This window comes from Amaranthus tricolor, chromosome 17 (assembly GCF_026212465.1).
Source record: "Amaranthus tricolor cultivar Red isolate AtriRed21 chromosome 17, ASM2621246v1, whole genome shotgun sequence".
Lineage (NCBI taxonomy): Eukaryota > Viridiplantae > Streptophyta > Magnoliopsida > Caryophyllales > Amaranthaceae > Amaranthus > Amaranthus tricolor.
Genome location: NC_080063.1, coordinates 7,059,784 through 7,085,515, shown reverse-complemented (window position 1 = coordinate 7,085,515; position 25,732 = coordinate 7,059,784). Strand labels below are relative to the sequence as shown.

Sequence of the window (25,732 nt, the reverse complement as noted above, 5' to 3'; positions counted from 1 at the left end):
AAAGCACTTACTTCAGCATCCAAAAATATCTACTATGGTAGACAAATACACCTACTTTTATATACAAAAAACTTCTACTATAACAAATTAAAAAAATATTTATTCAATTATTTAAAAATATCTATTACAGCTAGTTTAAAATGCTTATCTCAACTATTTAAACTTATTATAGTAGGCATTTGAAATAGACAACTAGTTGTAGCAGACATCTAAACTATTTAAACCAATAAGATAATAATTACAATGCTTGCACTTTTTAATTTATAGTAGTGATAACACATAAATATAAACTTTAAGTGAAAGTGTGGTCACACAAGAATGGTTAAAACTCAAAATCAAAGTTGAGAGAGGTTAGGTTTGACCTGTTTATCAGCTAAGCTACATGAAAATAGATTGAAATCGGTTAGACTTGTGATAAGAAAGACTGTTGACACACCCATGGGCCGTAAGGATGGTAGACCTCATAGTGGAGGATAATAGGAGTTGAGGTAGACCAAAAAGAACGTGGGAAAAACAAATAAAAATTAACTTACGTGAGTTGCACTTCTCTAATTTTCGGAAGAGAGATAGAAATAGTTGGAGACATCAAATCCGTGTCTTAGACTAGACATTCGATATTTTTCTGGTATTCATGTATTTATTTATTTTCTTATGGCTCATCTCAATTTAGCCTGTGTTGTAATTTGCAGGTAGCGTATCACATAGGGTATGATGTCACTTATATCTCTTTGGTTATAGCGTATCAGAGGCCAACACAAGTCTTTTCAGCGCACTTTTGGCCTCACTCGTGCACACATGGGAAAACTTCTCAGGAGGTCACCCATCCTAAGATTGCTCCCCACCAAGCACGCTTAACTGTGGAGTTCTTAGCAAATAGGCTCCCATGAAAAGAAGATGCACCTTATTGATATGAGTATTCTATTAATCCCTTTTCAAGGTAAATCTGGAGTATTACATTATAGGTCTTTTTAACCACATTCGTCTATGCCCTCTTTTTGAAGAGGATATAAATATGAATAATTCGTTATCTTTTCTTTTTAGCTCTGACAAAGTAGTGATATTAGATTAATAACTATGACAGACTAAAATATAATTCTACGTATACGTAGAAAAATAGAAACCAAGTGTAATAGACTAATACCACTAATAAAGTATAAATCATAGTACCAATGTCCAATGTACACCAGAAAGTCGGAAACTAAGAAAAATATATTAGTACAATACATAAGAAAAAAAAAAGTATTGGGCGTACATCAGCAAGTTAAAAACTATACCAGTGTATGTTTGTACACTAGGTGAAGGCAAAGTGAACATAGATTGATGAGGACTGAAAGCCTAAATTCTAAAACACTAGAACATATTATATATATATTTTTTTTTATTTATGAAAAAATATATTTATGGTCTAATTCGGTCTAACATTGATACTTCAGACCGAATTAGGCCAATAATAAATAACTTAATTGTATAAGACCCAGTTTACATTGATACTTTAGACCGAACCAAGCCAATAACAAAGTACTTAATTGCATAAAACCTAGAGACCAAACTGAATACATTAGATTTCGGTTCAAGTCTAGACCGTCAGTCCGATCTAGTTCTACACACCTCTAAATATATAGTTATTGTAGATAATCTCTCACATCGATTTATTTTGGTTCGTATATTCAAACTTATATGTTAGGACTGATTTAGCATTTTTTAGATTAATCTTTTTTCGGTACACTAATTTTCGTTCTTTAATGCTTCCACCTCCCAAAACAATCCAAAGGTGTAAACCATCTTATAACAAAAAAAAAAAAAAATTCCTAGCGGCACAGGCAGGCTTGATTTCATTATCATCAATATCAAAAGAGACAAGTATTTTCTGAAAAACCAAGTTCAGTTTGCACTCCTTACCAGGCTATCACTCCTCAGAACTAGCTAAACGAAAATGCATTTTAACATTCCGTTCCCTTCATATGGAGGGAAGAACTATAGCATACACCATTTTACAGCGCAACGGAGTAGCAACACAACGCTGCAAATTTCTTCCGAACCTACAGAAAGCTACTCTTCTAGCTCCCAGCCTCCTAACCGATCACCGGGATTATAGTTGGTATAAAGTCGGAATTCATTCCCAAGTTTGCTGGAGTGCTCCGGACGAAAGCCACATGACCGCAGTCCTAAGAGGCTTGCTGCTCTATCCCTCTGCACCTCACCTGCACAGAAACGATAATAGTAACTCGAGCTCAACAGTCAAAGCTTCGCTCAGGGGCCAGGGCTATTAAGTGTGAGCTGGATATAACTAAACTTGGGTTAGAAATCTGGTAGCACTGAGAATTCATAATATAGCCATATGATTTAATAAATTCAGTGATAATGACTTATGAGTATCATTATACTTCTAGTATGTAACCAATTTTTAGTATTAAAAAGAAGTTAATATAATGTTGTAGCATTTGGTCAAAGCTTGAAGATTGTATCTCAACCTCAATTTGAACTAAAGTTAGCATACAAATGGGCACATGTTGATAATGGGACACCCAAGTTCAAGTCTATTTTTTTTTCTAGGTGTAGCTAGCAGCTCAAACTACGTTCATCTTGTTAAAGTAGCCTTAGCAAGACTTGGTATATAAGTGTTTCAAGGAAATAAGAAATAGGAGGACCTATCTACACAAGCACATAGCACAATTCAAGTCTCTAACTTGCAATGCTGATTACTGGAAAACTTTTGTATTTTACTTTTCTTATTGACGATGGAGTAATGGTATGTTGTTTTTGTATTTGACATGGCAACACATTCATGTATGTTCAGTTCGACAACTGAGAAAGCTTCTTGAACAATGAGTTCAAGGAACTCAAAGTATAAGAAACAAAAAGAAAGATTTAAGGAAGATATAGTCGTGGATCCCAATTTCAAACAAAATTCACAGCAAAGAAAACTTCTACAAGGTTAATCAACAGAAAGAAAAAAGACCACACATCAATGTGTAGAGCTTGAAAGATGGATTTGTCATACATAAATCATGATCATGTAAATGGTTAATGGAGAATGATAGTAAATGCTTACCTGTGAGCAAAAGCAAGAAATGTTTCCGAGGTTGTGCAAGAAGTCCTATAGTTTGAGCAACCTTCTTCAAGCATTCCTCACTCTTCCTCAAAGACACAGAAAAACAGAACATAAGCAGATGTGCACAAGTCATCTAATATTTAGCGCATGCAAGAGCAATCCCTCTTGAGAAAGGCAGAGCATAGCATATATACACTACTTTACTAGCTCCAGAACTATGGCGACATTAGATTTGTAAAGTTTATTTATCAGTAATAGCAAAACCAAGAGAACATTGTCACATTTGCACATACTAGAGTTTTTGGTTGCCTGGTTGGTAGTCCATGTTTTAACAGAATAGAAAGAAGTTGTCTATGTATGAAAAATAGGAAAACAAATCTCATGCCCATACTAATGCCGGTAAAGCATCTAAAACTAATAAGTTGAAAGTATTTATCAAAAGACTTCATAACTAGAAACACTCCCCACAACCCAGTAAATTTTTTGAGTGGAGTTCATATTCATTATTAGATAATAATATTACATTTTCTTCCAGGACACATAAAAGGTAGAGTGGGAAAACAGATTATCAAAGTCAGTTTTATCAGCTAAATTCTCACCAAATAAGGAGGATCTGCTACTACGATCTGGTACCCATGTTTCATTTCTTGCGGCAAATCTTCTGGTAGATTGTAATCGTAGAATGTAAAATCACTTCCATATTGGTCAAAACGTTTGTCGTATTCAAGAAGTTGCACATTCATAGTTGGATACATTTTCTGAAATCACACAGAAAAAATTATATAAGAGAAATCACAGCTAGTAACAAGTAAATATGATAAAAATGTAGCAGTAAAGCATCCTATAACTACCATAACACAAATGACTAGGAAGATCTTTGAATTTGAATTCTTTCTACTCTTCACAAGAGCAACTAACTTGAATATTTATATGCTCCAGACTCCAGAAGCAGTCAAATTATCATATTTATACTGTAAAGGAAGCAGTCAGATACATACATACCAGAACAACCCAAAAGTAAAGTAACAAATGTACACAAGTTCAGCAAAATGCCGCAAAATCAGACGGCAAAAAGAGAATTAATTCACCATCAACTACACTCGATCTTTTCCCACTTTCCTTTCATCTCTAAATCGCCCTACAAGCAACCAAGTATCTGTTGAATAGTTTATACAGGTGCCACAATTATTTTTCAAACCTTTCAAGGTCCAAAGAACTAATTCATATACCAACTATTTCTCACTTTAATTAAACCTTATGAATACAAGTATTGCCATATATTCTCCTGTTACATTGACATTATTTTCAGTACTTTTATTATGTTATATTAACAAGTTGAGAAATTATTCTTTCATCCAAATAACAGATATTTATTAAGTAGCATTTTCTATAAAAAAAAATTACCGCAAATAACATAAATTTTCGTTAATTTCCTTATAATAATACCAATTTTTAATTAATCATGAACAACCCCAAGGAGGTTTTTTTTAAGAATAATAACTTTAGTTTATTAGCTACTTTATCATATTTTTTTCATATAATCTCCTATATAATTTGATTATTTGATTTTTAACATATCAGGGATATACTAGAAAATCACCCTAAGTTATATATAATTAAAAGTTGTTCTTATCAAAAGTTGTTCTTATCATAGAGAAATAAGCATAAGGTTTTAATATTCGTTGTAATTTTTGCTTTTTAATATTCAAATCCTGAATGTCATCCTCAGTGTAAACCCTAAGTACAAATTACTGCATAAATCCAAACACTTATTTTTCATCAGAACTTTGAGAATACACATTGCAAACAATTGCATAAATTCAGCACAAAACACAGAGAATTCAAAAAAATACAAAACAAAAAAGAGGAGAGTTGATGCATAAAGAGATATAAACAGAAATAAAAAGGAACGAAGTAAACCTTAAGATAAATGAAGAGAGTAGGGCAAGAAATACAAGCAACTGAAGGGAGAACATCAAGGTCAGTGAAAAGCGAAAGGAGATAGAAAACTTCATCAGCAACGGTAATGGCGGTGTGAGGTGAGTACCAAAATTGACTCATTCTCCAATCTTCTTTTAGCAAAGGCAGCGAATCATCTTGTTGTTGCGGTTGCTGTTGTTGAATATCTGAATCAGATTTGGATTGTGAAGCCAAGAACTCTTGAAGAGCTTCCAAAGCGTAGGGACTCAGAATTGGTAGATCTTCGTCTTCTTCAATGTCTTCGGTGTTGGTGTTGGTGGGTGTTTCTTCTTCTTTTGAAGGCGCCATCTCCATTTTCGGCTGCTCGAGGTGAAGCAACGAGACTCGAAAACATTGAAATGAGTTTCACCGTCTAATAAATCACTAGAAGACAAAAAAATAATAATAATAAAATATACAAAATGAAAAAAAAACAAAATTATTAAAGTCATGAATGAATATATACTTGATTACTTGGCACCTATAAGTGATTTATGAAATTGATAAATCACCATTATTTACCTAGCAAATCTCAATAAACCACAAATTCTCGACGGTCACCCCATTTTTACTTGGCTGAGGCCTGGCATGATGAATACTTGTAGGGTGTGTTTGGTATACGTGAATTGAAATTTGGAAATTAAAATGTGGGATTGGGATCGAAAATTATTTAGTGTGAGTTGTTAAAATATAATCTAAATCCTCGTTTATATAAGTGAGAATGAAAATGTAAATAAATTATAAAATTACCATTTTGCCCTTTTTAATTAAAATAACATACATAAGTTTTTTTTTTGAATATGGGTAAATTAATCTTTTTGCATTCATTTCAATTCACACTGAGTGTTACCAAATCCATGGTATTATTTTCTTGGAAATTAAAGTGCCTAATCCCAATTTTAATCCCATCTTCAATTCCAATCTCATTAAACAAACATAAGATATAACATTTTTTTGATATAAATTTCCAATGATTACTTTTTTCATTATTTAATCTTAAATTGATCACTTATAATCTTAATAAATTAATAAGAGAAATAAATTAATTGTATAATTTTGTTTCATGAAAAAACAGTCTCATACAATACTTATTAGTTATTACAATTTGCAAATAAATAAATCGGAGTATCCATGACCTTCATTTATCAACCAGATTATTTAGCTCAATATTTAAAATACAGTATAACCAATAGCTCTCATAAGCTCAATCCAATACGATAAAAAAGGTATGCCCCATAATTGTATGGCATGAGAAATGTTAAAAAGTGTATAAGAAATTTAAAAATGGTGGAAATAATATTTAAAATAAAATTATTCAGAAGAAATTGATAATCATATATTATATATATAGACATCGTGGCAATACCTGAGGATACATGGAATATGTATATATTGGTTACCTTTCTCTTCTTGGATGAAGACTAATTTGTAAATTACAGTTTTAAAGTTAATACTTTTGCGAAGTACAGCCATCAAAATATCAAAGTTTGCAGAGTTCAAGCCAAACACAGAATTTCAACCATTTTAATGGTCGAGACTTTAATTTAAGTGGTTGAAATTCTGTATTTTTAGCCTCAACTTGTAAATTTTAATACTTTAGTATCTGTAATTCGCAAAAAAATAAAATTGAGACTGTAATTTACAAAAGTGCTAAACTTTAAGGCTGTAATATGCAAATTATTCTTAAATCAAATATACCAATTATACAATACTATTTCTTCGGAATATGGATTGTAGGTCAGTCATTTTAGGAAAAAGTTTTGTTTACCCAGTGAATAGATTACCCCATTGTGGTGGTCTTAATCAAATCGGTGTAGATAAAGTAATTGTGTTATGTAAATATGTTGCACCTTTAATTGAATCAAAGTAAGTTACGATTAACATTTAAAACATAATAATTCATAATTACATAAAATTTAACTCAATTTATGTAATTAAGTAATTGTAATGAACAAAAACATAAATTATGTAAAATTAAAAAATGTAAAACCTAACACAAACTTAACTGTCATTCTCTTTGACATATCTCAATGTTTAATAATTATAAGTTGCACTCAACATTAAAATATATCTTACTCAATAATTAATATTTTTGATTTATAGTTTTGATTCTAAATTCTAAGTTGGTGATCGAAATATTTATATAATTGCTTAATATAAAACTAGAATAATAAATCAGAAATTAACAAGACTAGACCGAAAACCATAAGTTTAAAAAAAAAAATCAAACCAAACTATTTAGACAGTAGAACAGACCAAATACTTAAATATCGATTTAGTCCAACTTAATTTAAATGATTTAGACCAAACTTTATTAAGACCATATATGTACAGGAATAGCTATATCTGAAAACCCATCATCCCACCACCCTTGAAAATTTTAATTTAAATATGTTATTTATATTACAATATTTTACTTTAAACTACCTAGTATGCTATTATATTTAAACTCACTAATAATAGTGTTTCTAGATAACTTGGCAATTTTATTACAAAATAATGTTATAACAAATATGTTACAAGAATAAAATACAACACTATTTGTAATCCCTTGAAGTTGACCGTAAAACTTTTCTAATCAACGAAAGGACATCACGAAGATAAGTTTGTGACAACGAGTTCAAATCACTAGGAAACCTGATATTTATAAGAGGCATGAGTATATTTTCTTTTGTGATATTTCTTCCACAATGGTACTTGAGATGATGACGAAATATACCATGAGATACAACCTATATAACAATATCCTAGCACAAAAGATATTGCAAGAATAAGACAAAGTATTGTAAACGGATTAAAAACTTTGATTGCAATAATGAAAGTTAATTCCTCCTTCAAAGCAATCTCATGTAAAGAAGAAAGAAGAACAAGATGTATGTTTCAGAGAATTTTAGAAATGTCTTTAAGAATGGATGGAATGTACTCATGCATACTTCTTTAATTATAGAGTAAAGTGTCAACCAATGCCTACTTATGAAACAAGTTTGTTACGTCCAAACCAAGCTTATGAAACAAATGGTTGTTTCATCCAAAGTTTATTAGTGAAACAAGATAATGTTCCATCAGAATTAACCTCTAAATGTAGGTTATAAATCATTAGTGATGATTGAAGTCACGAAACACTAACAAAACCGCAAAAACGAGACAGGGAATAGGCGACAAATCGCCACAACTTGGTGACGAGTCGTTGCCAGAAAAGCTGACTCAACTTTCACCCAAACGCCAACTCGACTTTGGGTTTCGACGTTCTGTCTCAAATTGAGGCAACACAGAACACAAGCAATGACTCGTCGCTTATAGGCGACAAGTTGATGCTTTTCCACTGTTCTCCAATTTGCGTTTTTCTTTATTAGGTATATTTTGAATTTGCTATTTTATTGAACATGGTCACACTACTATACTTATTATGTAGTATATAAATGTTACTGATTTAGGTCTTTATATACTTCAAATGTGAAATAATCACAAAGACTTTTATTGATATTTTAAAGTTATTTTTCAAAAGAAAATGATCAGTAAAATTTCATATAGCACTACTTAAATCTAAAGCATTGATAACATGTAAATTTAATAATTTTGATACTGTCCACATCATCAACCCTTGTATTCCCTTAATAATCAATAAAAAGCAACCTCAAATGACACATAATCTCAAATAATTTCCTCAAGATTAATCTTTTTTAGTTGCTTTTCTCACGGGATATTATTATTTTTAGTTGCTTGCCTTTTTTTTTTTTTTCCCTAAAATTGTCAACAAATATGCTACTTTTCCATATTTCTCTTTCAGCTATCTAATTTATTTATTAATCGTACCAAAATCACTTCTAATACTCTTAAGATTTAATGTATACTTTAAAACTTACTTTTAAGTTTTAGTTTTTTATTAAATAAATAGAATGCCAATCATATTGTGACACATGACAATTTTAAATTAAAATTAACAAGTCTTGTATCAGAACGTCTCACGATGAGACGGGTCCATATAAACAGTCAAAATCATTTATATATTTATAAAAAAACTAATTTAAAAATCAATTTAAACAAATTTTTTATTTTTTTAATAAATAAAATTAGATCAGCCTATATTAAGTTGTCTTACGATGAGACGGTCTTAATAAAAAATTTGTCAATTAAAATAGATTTTTGTATATTTTGAAAAGAACAAGGAAAGTTTTATAAATATTTTTTGGAATCATTTATTAATTATATAGTCACATAGTTTAACTTATTTACTATTTATAGCCGTAAGTTTATTTTTACGAATACTGAGGTTCGATAATCAGATATTTTAATGTGACTCAACCTAATAACTTTTGATCTTACACAAGATACCAAAACTACCCCTCCCAATAATTCCCTTATGTAGTGTTTGGAAACAAGTATTTCATTTTAAATTATGAATTTCAATTATGAAATCATAAATAAAGAATTTGATAATGACAAGATTTAAGTAGTCATTTTCAAATTTTTTACTTAAATAATGATGGAATTTGATTCAAATCTAAATTTGAAAATTATTAATAAAAATAACATTAGCAAATTAATGATGATGGCTAGTTGAACACACGGATCTAATACTCAAAACTCAAATCCGCCATTGCATTTCAGTGAATTCAATCCTTGCTTCGCCCAATTGCCTAACCTCCATCACCACATCACCGCCAAGGGCTACGATCCGCCTCCTTAGTGCCCAAACCTCCACTGCCACATCACCATCAACCACCAGTAGTGCGTTGTCACTACCACGAGCACCATCACAGATACTTCAAGTAAAGAAGGGTAACGAATCTCTTACAAATTATAGGTTTTTGCAAATTGTTTGTTTAAAATTTAGGATCTTGCAATTTGCTTTTGTTTTGGATTTAAGTAAAAAAGGATTCTACCAATTGTTTACTTTTCCTATTTTTTAAATTTAATTTGTACTGTATGCTATCTAATTGTTGAATTTGAGTTTTGGTTTTGGTTTGGATGATATCAGTAAATTTTAGGAACTAACTATGAGTTTGCATGATAATATTTGTTGCCAAAATCATGTTTAGAGCAAAGCCCGATTGTTAAATGTTAGATTATGTTACTTCTCAACTTGTAGTTTCTTTTAATTGGAACGATTAATAGGATAATTTACAACCTTCTGATGAACTTTTTTTCTTTTCACTGATTTTTTTGTTTGAACATCCATATTTACATTTTATTTTCTCTTTTAATGGATAGGCTAGTATTGTTCCCTCAAGGCCATTGATGTTTATATGTTGAGATGAACTTTGCAGCCTCTACTAATTGAAAAGAAAGTATTTGAGATGAACTCTGCTACAGTTCAATCAAATAAGTATGACATGCATCAAACTACCTCTGTTGTACAACAACAACAATGTTAGAATTAGTAGTAGTAAAGATTTAAAGGAGAGGTACCAAATTGGAAAATAAAAAATGTTAACATGCTGAATACTTTAATTCAGATTATTATGTTGAATAAGAAAAAAGATGATTGTATCCTTATTTTACATAATTCATATAAGGTGTTTAGTTTGAAGACTTATTATGTATTAGCATTAAATTAGTATTATTGTAGTTAGGTATTTAGTTTAGGTTTGCATTTAGTACTTACCAAATAATTACATAAATCAAATTTAATTTTTATTATCATTATTATGACATGTCAGCTGCCATCTCATTTGCCAACTCATGTTGGTAAGCTATCCGGTGGGTGTATGTAGTCAAGCCCGTCATTCTATTATTTGTAATTGAGATTTTATAACGATCATTAAGAGAGGATTACATTTGTTTGTTGATGGTTGTTTGGTTTTGGACTATCATTTTATTTATTCTCAATCTCCTCCATCTTTCTGCTTACCATTTTGTTAGGTTTTGATTGTCGTTAATGCTCAAATTGAAAGTGAAGAGAGCAGCATATCTATTTGGACAATCAGTAATCAACAAAATTTGACTTAAGGTAACCTTCAAAGCCTCATCACTCGTTAATGGACTCACTTGTTGTATTTAATTTGCTGAATTTTGAGGTTTTTTTTGGTTTTTCCTGTCCTAACTTTGGCTTCTTGGATATGATCCTGTGGCGTTCAATTGGCTCCATAATCATTGTTTAGAAATCTTTTTCTTTTTCTGGGTAATGACTTAATGTTGAATTTGATGAATATAGGAGTGGTAATTAATTACTTCTTAGTCAATAGTATAATTTTAGTGATGTAATGTAATGAGCAAAAGCTTTAACGTACCATCATTTCTGAGTTTAGCTAATCTATGTGGGAAACTATTGTGATATGTGATGTATATCGACATCTAGAAAAGATACATATATATGATGCAACTAGTTGATATTTTCATTGCTCCTTATTCATCTGGCTGAAAAAAAGGAAATCACTAATGAATAGGATGCCAAGAAATTAGACTTATAGTTTATTTTTAATAAGATTCAAAGAAACATATGAACATTAGTAGAAAGTACAAACTAGTATATATATATATATATATATATATATATATATATATATATATATATATATATATATATATATATTATTAATCACTGACTAAAACCATCACTGTTAATTATGATCCTCTAAGCTTCCCACTAGTTGTATCTCACACTGCTTTTGATTGACATTAACTCTTGCTTTCATCTTTTGTTAATAATACAAATAAATTTCCATTGTGTTTTAAAAATGGTGGATTACCTTGAACATTGAATTGAAATAAGGCGCCATGTATTGCAATATAACTGTAGGATTGAATACATATTAAGACATTATTAGATGGCATGTTTAAGTATTAAGTATGTAGATATTTGATATGCAAACCATTTTTTCAAATTGTATATTTGAAAACGTGACTCCCATAGGCAATAAGAATGCTCTTCTTTGCATACCACAATTTATAATAAAGTGCTTGGTGCTAAGGTTCAAGGTCATTGGAGAGACGATTTACATTAGATGCCAAAAGCACTCAAGGGGTACCAATGGTGCAAAAAGAGAAACAAGCGCCTTTTTGCGCATTTATCATATGCTTTCTTTCAATAGCCTCACATTGATGAGGTGCACGTCAAATGCCCTGCGCTTAGCGCCTTGGTTATGGGATTTTGATGGGCTAAGTGGGCTTTGCACCTACTTTTCTTTCCCTTAAATTAGGGTTACTTTGAATAAAGGATTTGAATTCAAGAAATTTATGAAATTAAACAGGCACGTTAGTCGGAAATCGATTCTATGATTTACATTAAGACTTGATTTGAAGAATTTTCCGTTCTTTTTGTTGTTTTTCCATTATTGGTGGTGTGATTGTGGAAGGGGGTTGTGATAGTGTCTTGCAGGGGACAATGTGATCTATTGAAGACGATGGGATTTTTGGTGGGTGTGGTGGTTATGGGGAAACTCTAAAGGTGGTGTTATTGGTTGCTTTGTGGTGTGTTAATCGTAGAAATGTGAGAGATTGAGAAGAAAGAGAAAAAGCAAAAAAATGAGCATTGAGTAGGTGGTGGCGCTGACAGGGTTTTGTTTGTGGTTGTGGTGTTGGTGGGTGAGCTGGAGGTGGGGTTCTCAATGGAGGAGAGTTAGGCATTATGGTCATTTTTTTGTGCCACACTACACGTATTGGAATTTTAGATGTACAAATCGGAATCAACATTTTAGGAAGTTTCGGAAAAACTTGATAAATATTTCACAAAAAGTGAAACAACGTAGGTAATTGTCGATAAAAATCCTTAAAAATTAGCCAAGCTTCAAATGTTTTCAACAGAAGCAGTGAACTACTATTTAGTATAGATGGGTACTTGCTGTGACTCTGAGTATTTTGGTTTTGAAGGTTTCTTTTGGTATATTTTGTCTCAGATTTCTCTTGCGTGTTTTTAAATCAAAAATCAGTTTTCAACGAAAATGGGGGACTTGGCTGCTGAGAAGCATGTGCGATATATTATATCAGTTGAAAAGGTCAGTTATTTCAGTTCTTTTTAAATGTTTGACTTACTATATCCCTTCTTTTACAATTTTTAGCGTGTCTTGAGATCTTTAATTGATTTTTGAAGTGCAATAATTTGCTACGTGTGCCCTTAGAAGAAGGATGCATTTGAGTCGGTGGTCATGGAGCACCTTAGAATGAATGGTGCTTACTGGGGGCTGACAACACTGGATCTTCTCGGAAAGCTTCAAGTTGTGGATCAAGATGAAGTTATTCCATGGGTTATGCAGTGTCAACATGAATCTGGTTTGTAGGACCTAACCCTGGTTGGTTAATAACACTAACTAAAATTTTGCTCCATTTAATATGCTCTTTCTCTTACATGTAACTGCTAGCTCTGGCAAAGTGTTGTTGGATACTTCAGTTATCTGCTTGATTTAGAGTTGTAGGAAAACAGTTTTAAGACTAAAAGCTCTTTTTTGGCCCTAGTGAAGAGTAATGATCCTCACATCTTGAACTTTTTAACTGACACAGGACAATACTCTTGTTGTTGAGCTGAATTTAATATTAATGTGTTGTTACATTTCTCCTATTTTGATATAGCATTGGTAGTTCAGGCTAGCTTCAATCAGACATCATGCTTTGGAAGAAAGGAGCAGTTGTAGTTTTTGCAATACAACTTTTTTCTTGTCCTGTCAATATTTAAGTAACATTTTTGTTCTTCTATGTGGTTTTCTTTTAAAAAATTTGTGTAGGACAATGTTCTCGTTGGTTATATAATTATTGTTAGAAGTTTGCAAGTCCTAAGTTATCTTCCCTACTCTAAACTTATTAATAGCGTAATTATATTCTTACCATGACTAATCTTTGCAGGTGGATTTGGTGGTAATACAGGGCATGATCCACATATACTTTATACTCTCAGTGCTGTCCAAATTTTAGCTCTATTTGATAAGCTACATATTCTTGATGTGGCTAAGGTGACAAACTGTATCCTTTATGAAAGATCTCAAAACAATAACCAAACTTTTGATGCCTTTTAAGACTTGACATATTCATATAAGCTTGTGGATGTGAATCTTCTTAGTTGAAGTCTGAAGGAGAAAAGGAGAAGAGATATTGGTTGTTAACAATTCTGTATATAGAAAAATTATCAAATTACTGCAGATTTTCTGTGATCTTGATGACATTTTTTGGGATGAATGGTTTATCTTTTTCTATAAACTTGGTTGTGCAGATAGGAACAATCCTGTTATTCCATTGGATCTTAACTATAAAACTTAGATATTGTGGGGCTGCAAAATGAGGATGGGTCTTTTTCGGGAGACATGTGGGGAGAAGTTGATACAAGGTATATTTGCAAGTCTCTATCTTGTTTTTTTATTGAATGCATATACATTTCATAGGAAAATCAAGAGCAACTTACCCGGGCTTTATTCCTTTTCCAAGGTTTTCATATATTGCAATATGTTGTCTGTCACTGTTACATCAATTGGACAAAATTAATGTGGAGAAGGCTGTGGAGTACATTGTAAGATGTAAAAACCTTGACGGTGGATTTGGATGCACACCTGGTGGAGAATCACACGCTGGACAAAGTATGTTGGTGCAATTTGATACACTTTGAAATTTATTGGTCATTTATGTAGCGCTCTTGATGATATTTATGTCAGTGAAGTTGGTCTTTTGTCATTTTTTCAGTCCGTTGTGCATGCGTTCAACTATACTCGTGTTAACTGTATGTTTAGTTTCTATTATTTCGTCTTTGTCAGTTGTAATTACACTGTAAGCTATTTGGTTCTGCTAATCTGTAAATCCCTATTGCTTTGTCCTGTTTTCTGTTCATTTACCTTGCTGACCTGTAAGGGGGCTCCTTTCTAACTAAGTAATTGTTTTTATCATGAGATGTTAGGATCACAACTTTTTCTTGCTAAAGATAGTTAATATTTCTGCTTGATTTTTGCAAGATATGCTATCTTTTGTACCTCAAAAAAGGAAAAAGAAAATGAGTCTTTATGTTGGTCTTTTGCAAACAACATCTCTAGTGTTCTCTGTTTAGCAAAGGTAAAGGCTGCATACATGGGCCTACTAATTCTGCCTCAGTTTATTATTGTATTGTTGAATGGTTTATCGTACAGCTTTCTGGCTTTGTATATACATAGTAAGTTGGGGATAATTTCACAATAGTGTTGAAGTTAGGCTTTTATAGTTTATTTGTTATTATAGTACTATGTTTGAGCTACCCACTTATTAGCATCATGCTGACTGCAACTGCTTTGGAGAAAGGCCAAAGCATTATTTGGGGCCTGGGTTTTGTGTTTTAGTTTCCGATGTATAAAATCAAGTTATGCGGAAAGCATAAATAGCTTTAAAAGATGTATCGTCTTGAGATAAATCATCTTGTGATACATATTTTGTGGTAGTACACAATGTCGTTTAGATGCTCATTCTCGATTCTCTTGGGTCCTTTCTATCCTTTTATTGTCAGCTTGCTTTATATGCCCTCTTTTACCTCTTTTACATGCATCTTTTAATGAAACTAAAATCATTTACCACTGCAGTATTTTGCTGTGTTGGGGCTCTTGCTATAACGGGTTGTCTGCATCATGTTGACAAGGACCTTCTTGGTTGGTGGTTGTGTGAGCGCCAAGTGAAATCAGGAGGTCTAAATGGTCGACCAGAGAAGCTTCCAGATGTGAGATGCTTATTTCCATTGCATTTTCTTTCTCTTTTTCAAAAAAATACAAAATACATCAAATCCATAATCAATATATGCTTCTCAAAACTGAATGATATGTCATTGTTCTATGCTTTCAGGTCTGCTACTCTTGGTGGGTGCTTTCTAGCTTGATAATGATTGACAGAGTGCACTGGATTGACAAAGAAAAGCTCGTTAATTTCATCTTAAACTGCCAGGTCCTTTTTCAAACTGTGCATATGCACTTATAAACAAGTAAGAATGCCATTGCCGACATAATATTTTTAGGTGCTTGGTCATGACTTGTTTTATCTGAATATCGTGCAGGACTTGGAGAAAGGAGGAATCTCGGATAGGCCGGATGATGCTGTTGATGTTTTCCACACATACTTTGGAGTAGCAGGTAAAGTTTAGTATTTACTTTCTTATTCTCCTTTTCCTCGAATTCTCTAATCTCAATTTATTGTCTTGTTGTCGTTGATATAGGTTTGTCACTGCTTGAATATCCAGGAGTGAAAGCTGTGGATCCTGCTTATGCATTGCCAGTTGATGTGGTAAACAGGATTCTAATTGGCTCGTAAAGTTCCTCTTTGCATTGTATACGTTTCTTGGGTAATCATAGTCATGTCCAACTCGTGCTTATGTTTGAGTGAATGCGTAGATCCTGCGAATGCATTGCTAATTGGTGTGGTGATCAGCACTGTAGTTGGCTTAAGACAAAAACTCTTTGTATTGAATGTTGCTGAGGTACATCTCAAGCACAAATATTTGTTTATCAGATTCATCAGTTATATGAAAAGTTAAATGATTTTGTGAGGATTCATCAAATTGGCGGAGATAATAAGGCGTCAACACACAAGTACTTGAGTTAGAAAATGAATGGCTCGGCAATGACATTCAATTAATTTATGAAGTTATCGATTTTTTCTAATTTCACGTTTATTTTGTTTATTGTTTAATTAAAATTTCGACCCTACATAATTGTATGGATTCAAAGAGATCCAATTCTGGAGACTTAATTGTGACTTCTTGTTATGTTTTTGACTTGTGGAGTTGTGGTGATATGCAAGCAATTTCATCCTTGCAGCTTGTGAAAACATTTCTTACGAATCTGCAAAAGCCTTGGATATGGCATATGGGTTCTTAAGTTGCATACCAACTATGGCCTTTCATTTCACAATAAATCAAAACTAAACAAGTAAAAGTAAAAGTGTGGTACCAAAACTGAATTGAATGGAGTTGATATGATCAAAACTTGATTATGTTCCGTTCTATTGAGATTGTTACAATTGATCTGAAAAGCTCTCACAAAATATTTTAAAATTTTGAAAAATAAAGTTATATTTGTGGATTTATTTTAGTTATTAGGCTCTGTAAAAAAACCTTGGGTTCTCCTCTACACTGAGGATTACCATTTTTTGGCAATGCATGCATCAAAATACAATTACAAATATTGCAAAAGTAACCAAAAAATCTTTAGGCCACTCAATTAGTACAAATGTACAATGCATGCATGTAGAAGGTATACCTTGTTTTCTTAAAACTTTCCTAATCTAACCCCATTTCCATAAATGGAAAGCTTATAGTCTGTATTAACTTCGACAAGTTATGCAAGCATGCATATATTTCCTCAGTCTCAGGATGCTTCTGATCAAATGCACAGAATTCGACTATTTTATCGTTAATTTCTATCACGCTATAGCCAGGAATTTTCCTAGAGCTGGTATCCCTCATGGCAACTTTTAACTTAGATACAGAATCCCATTTTCCAGCATCCCCATAAATATTTGACAATGTAAGGTAACTTGTTGGATTCCCTGGCTCAAGCCGAATCAGTTGTTCGAGAGCCAGCTCAGCTATCTCCGCATCTTTGTAAATTCTAGAGGCCCCAAGTAAGCATGCCCATATGACAGCATCCGCTTTCATAGGCATCGCTTTTACAATATTTAGGGCTTCGACAAGACGACCAGCTCGGGCATACAAATCTATCAGACAGCCATAGTGCTCAATCCGAGGGCTGATTGAATAATTGGTCATGCTTTGAAAATAAGCCAACCCCTCGTCATGCAAGCCGATATGAGTACATGCACATAGAACATTGACAAAGGTGACTGCATCAGGTTTTACGCCAATATTTTTCATCTCATCAAAGAATGCCAAGGCATCCGAAGCATGACCATGCATTGCTAAACCACCAATAATGATATTCCAAGAAACCAGATCTTTCTTAATCAAGCCTTTAAACACATTTATAGCATGTTCTATTTTTCCACATTTTGCATACATATCCATCAGAGCATTTTCGACAAAAACATTTCCTTTATATCCCCTGCGCTGAGCGTATACATGCAACCACATTCCTAGGTCTAGCGCACCCAGTCTTGCACATGCTGATAATACAGTAACCAAGGTTGCATCACTCGGAAGCACCTCCGCTTCCGAGAGCATTCGCTCAAAAGTGGTCAAAACTTCGAAAAAGGAGCCCTCATTGGCATATGCAGCTATTAGTCCATTCCAGGAAAAAATATTTCTCATTGGCATCACTTCAAACAAATTTTCGCATGCCTCGATCTTTCCAATATTTGCATACCCATTTAACATAGTATTCCATGACATCGTATCCTTATGTGGCATTTTGTCAAAGAGAATTTGAGCAGCTTCCATATCTTCAATACTAATATAGCCTGAAATCATGGTGTTCCATAAGACAATATCTCTCTCAGCAGCTACGTCAAAAAGTTCTCTCGCTGATTTCATATTGCCATCGGAAATAAAGCCACTGATCATAAAGGTATCAGAAAAAATACTTCTGGAAGGTATTTCACCGAAGACCTTATGTGCTGATCCAACTTCACCAGCCCCTGAATACATCTCAATTAATGTGTTACCCACAAATGGGTTCGCTTTAAATCCGTTCTTAATTGCAAGAGAGTGAAGTAGCTCACCTAAACACATCATCGCCAATTTCCCACAAGATTTCAGAATCAAGGGAAATGTATAACAGCTTGGTTTTATATGGAAGTCCATCAATTTCCTGAACAAAAAAATCACTTCTTTGTGATCCCCATTATGGCTATACCCCTTGAACATCACATTGTAAACTACAACATCTGGATAAAGCATTCGATCAAACAGAAAGCGAGCATATTTCATATGCTTCAATTCTACAGATTGGGCAATGAGTTTGGGGACTACATAGTGGCTATGCTGGAGCCCATGAACAATGACTTGAGCTTGAATTTGGTGCAAGAGGTTGATATTCTTACATGATTGCAATAAAGAAATGAACTTCTCTTCCAAAAGAATGCGCAATTGCTTTTGGACAGCAGCCAGAGCAATGTTCACTGTTCCTCTGCAGTGCATAAGTTAAGTGTCATCAGCACAAAGTATTGAAACAATAAACACTTTCAAGAACATCAGAAATTGCATCCACTAAAGACCATAAGCACCATAAGTAAAGTGTTAGACAGATTTTGAGAACCCAAACTTGCTTGTCACGCTAATTTCTCTTATATTTTTATAAAGTAATTAAATCTAAATGTTGCAAAACTAGAGAGACAAAGGGAGTAGTTAGAATATATTAATGCAAATCAGACATCAATTTGAATCTCAACCTTAGTTTACCAAATACCAAGTCAGGTGTTAGTTTTTTCAAGTTTTAGGTAGAAAAGGCGGTTGGCAGTGACAAGATCAAGAAGATAAGAGGAAGATTGAGCTGAATATATGTGTCTACCACACCTAGAACAAATCACCTAATGACCGCTGCAACATACATTCACCCTAATTTAACATGAACGTATAGAAACTGTTGGATAAGGTACTCATAATCCCATCTTGAGTCTATTTATGACATTGATCTTTAGAGGTATATGATGATATAAGGGTGTATTTGAAGTCTTGAAGAAATTCTGCCGGAAGACATGTTGCTCGCCGAGTACACACTTAATATAGCTTTTTTTGTAATCACATTTATATTGTTATTTACTTCATACGATTTCATTGTTTTAATTATAAATCCTAAAGATTGATTAGTGTCTTATAGATCGCTTAACTCCTCTCGCAACCATTAGTCGATTGTAGAGGTTCGAGGTCGTCACCTCAGAAGTTTAGCGCTTACAAGCGTGCCAAGCCAATCTTATCATATCTGCATGCCGCCTTGGGTTCATCATGAACGCATACTCTCACTCGGGGATAAAAAAAATGCCAACGCCCTGGATTGGTACTTTTTGTTTGGGTGTTGCCCGCATTCTACCCCATATTAGGGAACGACACATTCAATCCCACCGAGAAAGCCCAGATGACCGAAATAATAAAGTTAGCATTCCCTTACGACATCGATCTTAGACATTTCTTATTGTCTTATATTTCTCTATATTTGTTTGTCTTTTATCCATGACTCAAGAACAACATTCACTATCTTGGGTTCTTGGTTCATAACTTAATTCCATAAAAATATTGCTTTATACTTTGATTATAATTATTTATAATCAACTCTTTAGTATTCAAATTATTTCCTCAAACATTCCACTCACCAATACCCTTTATCTCAAGTATTGATAGTTCTTAGTTCTTGGTTGATGTTTTTTTAATCTTCCTCATATTTCGCATTCAATAAATAATATAAATATAATTACTTAAGAGCTTAGTATGCATTTTCTTTATTTAATTTATAACTTTGGTATATTTTTTACTACAAAATAAACTCTTTATTTTTCATTCCTTTTGTTATTTTTTGGGGTTGGTGAATATTTTGTTACTAAGAATATCTTTATATGTTTCTTTTTTTCTTGGAAGTTTGAGCAATTATTAGTTAGTTATTATGAAGTAGTAATAAAACATCATATAACATATTATTAGGCTCCAATCACTAGCCTTAACCTTTTTGTTATACCCGCATGATATGGTATATACTCATCACTAAATTATGCATATACCATCAAGTGATCATTTAATATACCATAGTCTTGTTTAGAATCTCCATATAATATACATCTAAACGGGCCTTGGATACCGACTAATTGGTTGTTATTTTTTGTTGCATTTATCATGTACACTTTGCTTCTAATAATGGCTCTATCAAGACTATTTTTCGTGTCAAGTTTGATTAAATTGTTGATGCTTACTTTGCATGTTGGATATGTCTTTTGGTTTTTTGTTTGAGTTGAAGCATAAGAGTAAATTTCACTACTGGTATTTAGTCGTTGAAACAGAGTCATCAACTGTTAGCTGTGTCACTAGAAGGAATCCTAGAAGAGAGTCTGTTCAACAATTGGAGTGCTAAGGAGACTCAAAGTGAAATAAATTCCATTGGGTATTTAAACTTAACATAATCAAACATCCATCAACTTTAGAGCTTTAAGGCAACCGGCACACAGCAGCATCAGATGCAGACCCAAGGAACCAGATCACAGCAGCATTGAGCTTACATAAAAGGTCATCCATAAGTTTTGGTTGTAAGAGATACATTCTTATTAGAACCTGCTGGACACTTCTTTTCAAGCTTTACTACTGTTTAGAATCAATTTCTGTAATGAATTAGCAATCACAGTTGGAGGTTGCATGCTCTAGTGGGTGATTTCATTAATGTATTTTTGAATCTTTAATATAATATAATCACTTTTGAGGGTTGTGAATATACCATTAAACTTGTTATGTGTGCTTTCTTCTTGCATAGTTTGAATCTTTTTGTTATTGCTTGTGTATACTCTTTTATCGTTGATTATTGCCTATTGTTTTTTTTCGTAAATTTTTAATATCTCGAATGTTACGCTTTCACATGAACATTATAGTTAATTATCTTCTTTTTAAACATGAATTATTCAATAATTTTCTTTTACGAATCTTGTGAATGTGCAGAGATTTGTAAAAGCATTAAACATGAGCACAATACTACATTATTGATTTACTGATTATAACAAAATGCACTTTAGCAATGTATTTTGCGTGCAAATATTTTCATCCCTAAAAGTGCTAAGAAAATCAAGATGTTTATGACAATTTATATTATTATGAATGTGCACAAAATTAAACTTCATAAATTGTTTCAATTTAAATTGAATATTAAATGAAAAGGGATTTCTCTTATTGCTTGCAAACAATTATATTTATTGTTTTGGGTTACAAAATAAAAACAAATATATTTATTGTTTAGGGATACAAAATAAAAACAGATATACGTATTGTATTGAGTTACACTAAAATATTCTTTTTCTAGTTACACTAAAATTTTTATTGTTCAGCTACTATATCAGAAATCAGTATGTAACTTTTTTCAAAAAAAAAAACAATAGCATTCTGAACTTAAGCGTTCCGATGTTCAGCTACTGTTAGCATTCTGAACTAAAAACAGTAGCAAGCTGAACACATTATGTAACTAAAAATAGCATTCTGAAATCAGTATATAATTGCACAAAAAAACAGCATGAAAATCAAGTTCTTCTTCAATGGAGGTCCTCTTCAATAGTGGTTTGGTAGGAGTGAGTAAATTAATGTCATGAAATAGAAGTGAAAAGGGTGAAGAAATGAGGGAGTAAATGTAATCAGTAATGTATGTAAAAAGGTAAGAAAAATAGGAAATTTTATTTAAATTAATACAAACAGGTAATAGGTGAAGAAATAATATTCCGGGTTAAATGATACTATACAGGAGATTATTCATGGTTAAGAGTTGGGATTACTGTAGAAAAATCGAAGAAAAATTGGATTATTCTAGGTAATTTTTCCTATTATTTATTATCAACATAAGATTTTATGAAAACATGTCGTTTCTAAAAAAAGCATTTATCTGTCGCAAATTATATTATTGATTATTATGACAAACCATCCAAGCTCTAGAATGTAATAAGTATTCCTCATAGCACATATAATGTACATAACAATGACTTACGGTATTGTCATTGAACATTAATGTCTCATATGCAATCAAACAATAAAACACCTATTTTGTTTGTTAAAACACACATTTTGCCCCATAATAAAGCTATTTTTGTTTGTTAAAACACCTACTTTGGTTCATAGAATATCAAATTTCACAACAAATATTTTGCTTCATAAAAAAAACTATTTTTCTCGTCCAAGCATACTTTGCTTCATAAAATAACTACATTTTATCTCATAAAACATATACTTAGCTCAGTAAAACATCAAATTTTGCTTCATATATAGAATATCAAATTTCAAATATGCAATTAAACATAAGTAAATTACATAAAACACCACCTTTTTTGATTCAATAAACACCAATTCTGCTACATAGAAACACATACTTTGATATATAACACAAATAAGGACTTGATACTTTTCGTAAAACCTAAAGTAGGTGTATTAACAAGCAAATAGATAATTTTAACATCCAACATTGAGTTTGCCCAAATCTATACATCTATTAAAACATGTACTCTCCCTCTCCCTAAAATATTACAACATGGGTATATAACATTATAACTCAGTTATAATTAACTTAACCATTAAGAGATTCATTTAAGGTGAGTGTGTACCTCAATATATTTGGGAAGAATAATCTTATAAACACGGACGAATGAATGAAGAATATCTCAAGTCTGAGCCATGGCTAACCTGGAAGTAAGAGGGGTAGAGAATGCCAAACGATTAAGTTTAGTGATCAATGGCAAATAAGAGAAAAGACATCATCAATTTTTAAACCTTAACTTAATTTGGGGTTAAACAAGTTGAAGAGCAATCCAGGGTTCATAAACAAATAACTTACAACAATAACATCTTTGATTGAAGGTGAGGAATTAGTAATTAGTTGATAAAAATAGGGGAATTAGGAAGAAATAGTAGCAATTGCATGAAGACCCACCAAATTAATTGAGAGAGATTGGAGATTAAACAATATCTAATTTCTGTTCATCACCATTAACATTGAATATGGGGATTGAATTTCTTCCACATACTTGGATTCCAAATGAAAGAAGGTGGGTTGGCCGTGGTGCTCAACTGTAGGCGCCATGGCTGTTGGTGGGTGAGGAGGAGGTGGAGCAGGAGTGGAGGTGGGCGGCTGTACTATCACTTCCTTGGCGTTGGACAGTTGATGGTGACAGACGCAGAGGAGGGGTGGCTGTGGTCTACTGGTGGTGAACAGGGGTGACCGGTGGCCGTGGGCTGAACAGTGACAGCCTTGACGATGTTTTTATGGATGTTGGCGGTGGTGGTGTTGGGTAGTAGTAGTAATACTATTGCTTTTGGGGTTTTGTTTTTTTGTTTCATACAAAAAGAAAGAATGGGGAGAAGGAGGAATACGATACAAGTGAATTGATTAATGGAGAATATAGCGGCTTGAGATTTTCCATAGAAATATTGTTATAATTCCAACAAATAAATATTATACAAACACCAATTTAAAATTTTTGTCAGCACAAATCTTTCTCGATTACTAGTTCATCACATGTAAGCTATCAGCCTATTAGCTATCACATTACCAAATTATTTCCAAATCACCATTACAAGCGCAAAAATAATACATAGCTGTCAACAACATTGCAACAAACAAATGACAAAATGGAAAACGCATGATTCAAAACTCAAATTAAACTCCGAACCTCATCGCGAACGAGCTCACATCAAGAGTAATAGGAAAACAATACACTCAACTTCAACCAATAACCTCAATATATAAAACGGTTCAATTGAAAATATATCAATAATTCAGCTATAACACCAAATGAAAACTCAATAATTTTCACTAGCAAATATAAAAAATATCAATTAGAACACCAATTCAATCATTAAAAGGCAAGAAATTAAACCTGATATGCGAATAAAACAATTTAGAGGAGGTGAATGAACCCAGCCGAATTAGTGATTGAAGCAAGCAGCGCTGAATCAATTTAGAAAATTTGTAGCCTCCAAACCATGCAACAACGTCCTCTCCTAAGCAAAGCTCATTCTCGCAGGCTAAGGTGATGGAGTAGCGATGAACCCAAGCAAACTCCAATGAGTTCAATGAAGAAGAGTCTGGCGCGGAAGGTGGAGTAGCCGATGGTGGTGGAGAAATTGAGGTTGTTGGTGAGGCGCAGAGGTGGTGGTTTGCGACTGTAGTTGTGGTGGATAGAGATAAAAATGGAGAGAGGGGAATCGAAGAGACCAGTGAGGCAGTAAGAAAGACGAGAGAGGTAAAAAATTGACTATAGCCTAATTAACATAATTATTAGATGTTTTTTTGGTATATTATTAATGGTATTCCTGATATATGCTAATTATAACCGTGACACTATGAATGATTTTTCTGTTAAATGTCCGTTAAATCTCGAATGACCTAACCATGGTTAGTTTCCCTCTCCTCTTCCTTCTCTTCTTCCATGGCTGCTTCACCTCAATACCATATTGTTTACTATTTCAAGCTCTCGAACAACTCGATCAATATAAGGAACATAATCATTTGTACGTTCTAAAGAAAGTCTATTTTCATTTGTATTGCTTATAAACAGGTATTCAAAGCTTATATCTTTCTTTTGATCTCTTTTTTTTTAAACTTTTAGTCTTTTTGCAGGTTTGAATTTCTGGGTTTTGGATTTTTAATTGCCACTTAATTTTTTGTGGGTTTTGGGTTTTGGAATGATTATTTTTTCTTTAATTGCTTTTATTATTTTTGGATTTTTGTTAATTAGGGGGTTTTTTGGGTTTTTGCAGGTATTCTAAAGAAAGCCTTTTCTTTATTTTTTCTTGAATTATGAAGTTTTTGGGTGAGATAATTGGGGGGTTTAATACTAGAGCTCGTCTTAAAGGTTTGGAGAATGAAGGATCTGTCTCTTAGATTCCATACTAAGCAGCCATGGAAGGAGAGCAGGAAAAGGAAAGGGAAAAGGGAAGAAGAAGAAGAAACTAACGGACATTTAACGGAAAAATCATTCATAGTGTCACGGTTGTAATTAGCATATACTTGGGGGGGTACCATTGAAATTAGTTGGGGTACCATTGTTATTTTGCTATAGTACAGGGGTACCATTGATAATATCCCTTTTTTTTAAGATTATTAGCATATACTCTCTTCGTTTCTTAAGTTCTTTCTATTTATTTTTTGCATAGTTTTTAAAGTATACTTTGAGTCTTAATATCTCTAAATACGCATCATAAAAAATTATCAAAAATATATAATAAAA

At 32.7% G+C, this 25,732-nt stretch overlaps 3 protein-coding genes across 7 annotated transcripts; 1 reads left to right on the top strand and 2 right to left on the bottom strand.

Moving 5' to 3' along the window:
* Nucleotides 1-1,796: 1,796 nt before the first annotated feature.
* On the bottom strand, nucleotides 1,797-5,396 carry LOC130804461 (uncharacterized). The gene is made up of 4 exons (XM_057668897.1): nucleotides 4,973-5,396; nucleotides 3,652-3,810; nucleotides 3,053-3,134; nucleotides 1,797-2,201 (listed from the first exon to the last, which is right to left on the bottom strand). The coding sequence occupies exons 1-4, from the start codon at nucleotides 5,324-5,326 to the stop codon at nucleotides 2,050-2,052; spliced, it is 747 nt and encodes a 248-aa protein (XP_057524880.1). The 5' UTR covers nucleotides 5,327-5,396; the 3' UTR covers nucleotides 1,797-2,049.
* A 4,128-nt stretch (nucleotides 5,397-9,524) lies between these two features.
* Nucleotides 9,525-16,433, top strand: LOC130804459 (geranylgeranyl transferase type-2 subunit beta 1). 3 transcript variants are annotated; one of them, XM_057668895.1, is made up of 11 exons: nucleotides 9,525-9,790; nucleotides 10,874-10,961; nucleotides 12,880-12,945; nucleotides 13,069-13,219; nucleotides 13,787-13,903; nucleotides 14,198-14,264; nucleotides 14,363-14,511; nucleotides 15,475-15,608; nucleotides 15,731-15,829; nucleotides 15,939-16,014; nucleotides 16,098-16,433. In XM_057668895.1, exons 3-11 carry the CDS (start codon nucleotides 12,892-12,894, stop codon nucleotides 16,190-16,192), a joined length of 942 nt encoding a protein of 313 aa, XP_057524878.1. In that variant the 5' UTR covers nucleotides 9,525-9,790; nucleotides 10,874-10,961; nucleotides 12,880-12,891; the 3' UTR covers nucleotides 16,193-16,433. The 3 variants fall into 3 exon arrangements, with proteins under 3 accessions (XP_057524878.1, XP_057524877.1, XP_057524879.1); XM_057668894.1 differs by having other exon boundaries at nucleotides 12,847-12,945; XM_057668896.1 differs by having other exon boundaries at nucleotides 9,555-9,790; nucleotides 12,847-12,945; nucleotides 13,041-13,219.
* Nucleotides 16,434-17,044: 611 nt separating this feature from the next.
* On the bottom strand, nucleotides 17,045-24,896 carry LOC130804458 (pentatricopeptide repeat-containing protein At3g29230-like). Of its 3 annotated transcripts, XM_057668893.1 has the most exons (4): nucleotides 24,380-24,896; nucleotides 23,108-23,186; nucleotides 18,557-18,963; nucleotides 17,045-18,472 (listed from the first exon to the last, which is right to left on the bottom strand). In XM_057668893.1, the coding sequence occupies exons 3-4, from the start codon at nucleotides 18,762-18,764 to the stop codon at nucleotides 17,160-17,162; spliced, it is 1,521 nt and encodes a 506-aa protein (XP_057524876.1). In that variant the 5' UTR covers nucleotides 18,765-18,963; nucleotides 23,108-23,186; nucleotides 24,380-24,896; the 3' UTR covers nucleotides 17,045-17,159. The 3 variants fall into 3 exon arrangements, with proteins under 3 accessions (XP_057524876.1, XP_057524874.1, XP_057524875.1); XM_057668891.1 differs by having other exon boundaries at nucleotides 17,045-18,963; nucleotides 24,380-24,789; XM_057668892.1 differs by lacking the exon at nucleotides 23,108-23,186 and having other exon boundaries at nucleotides 17,045-18,963; nucleotides 24,380-24,789.
* Between the last annotated feature and the right edge of the window lie 836 nt (nucleotides 24,897-25,732).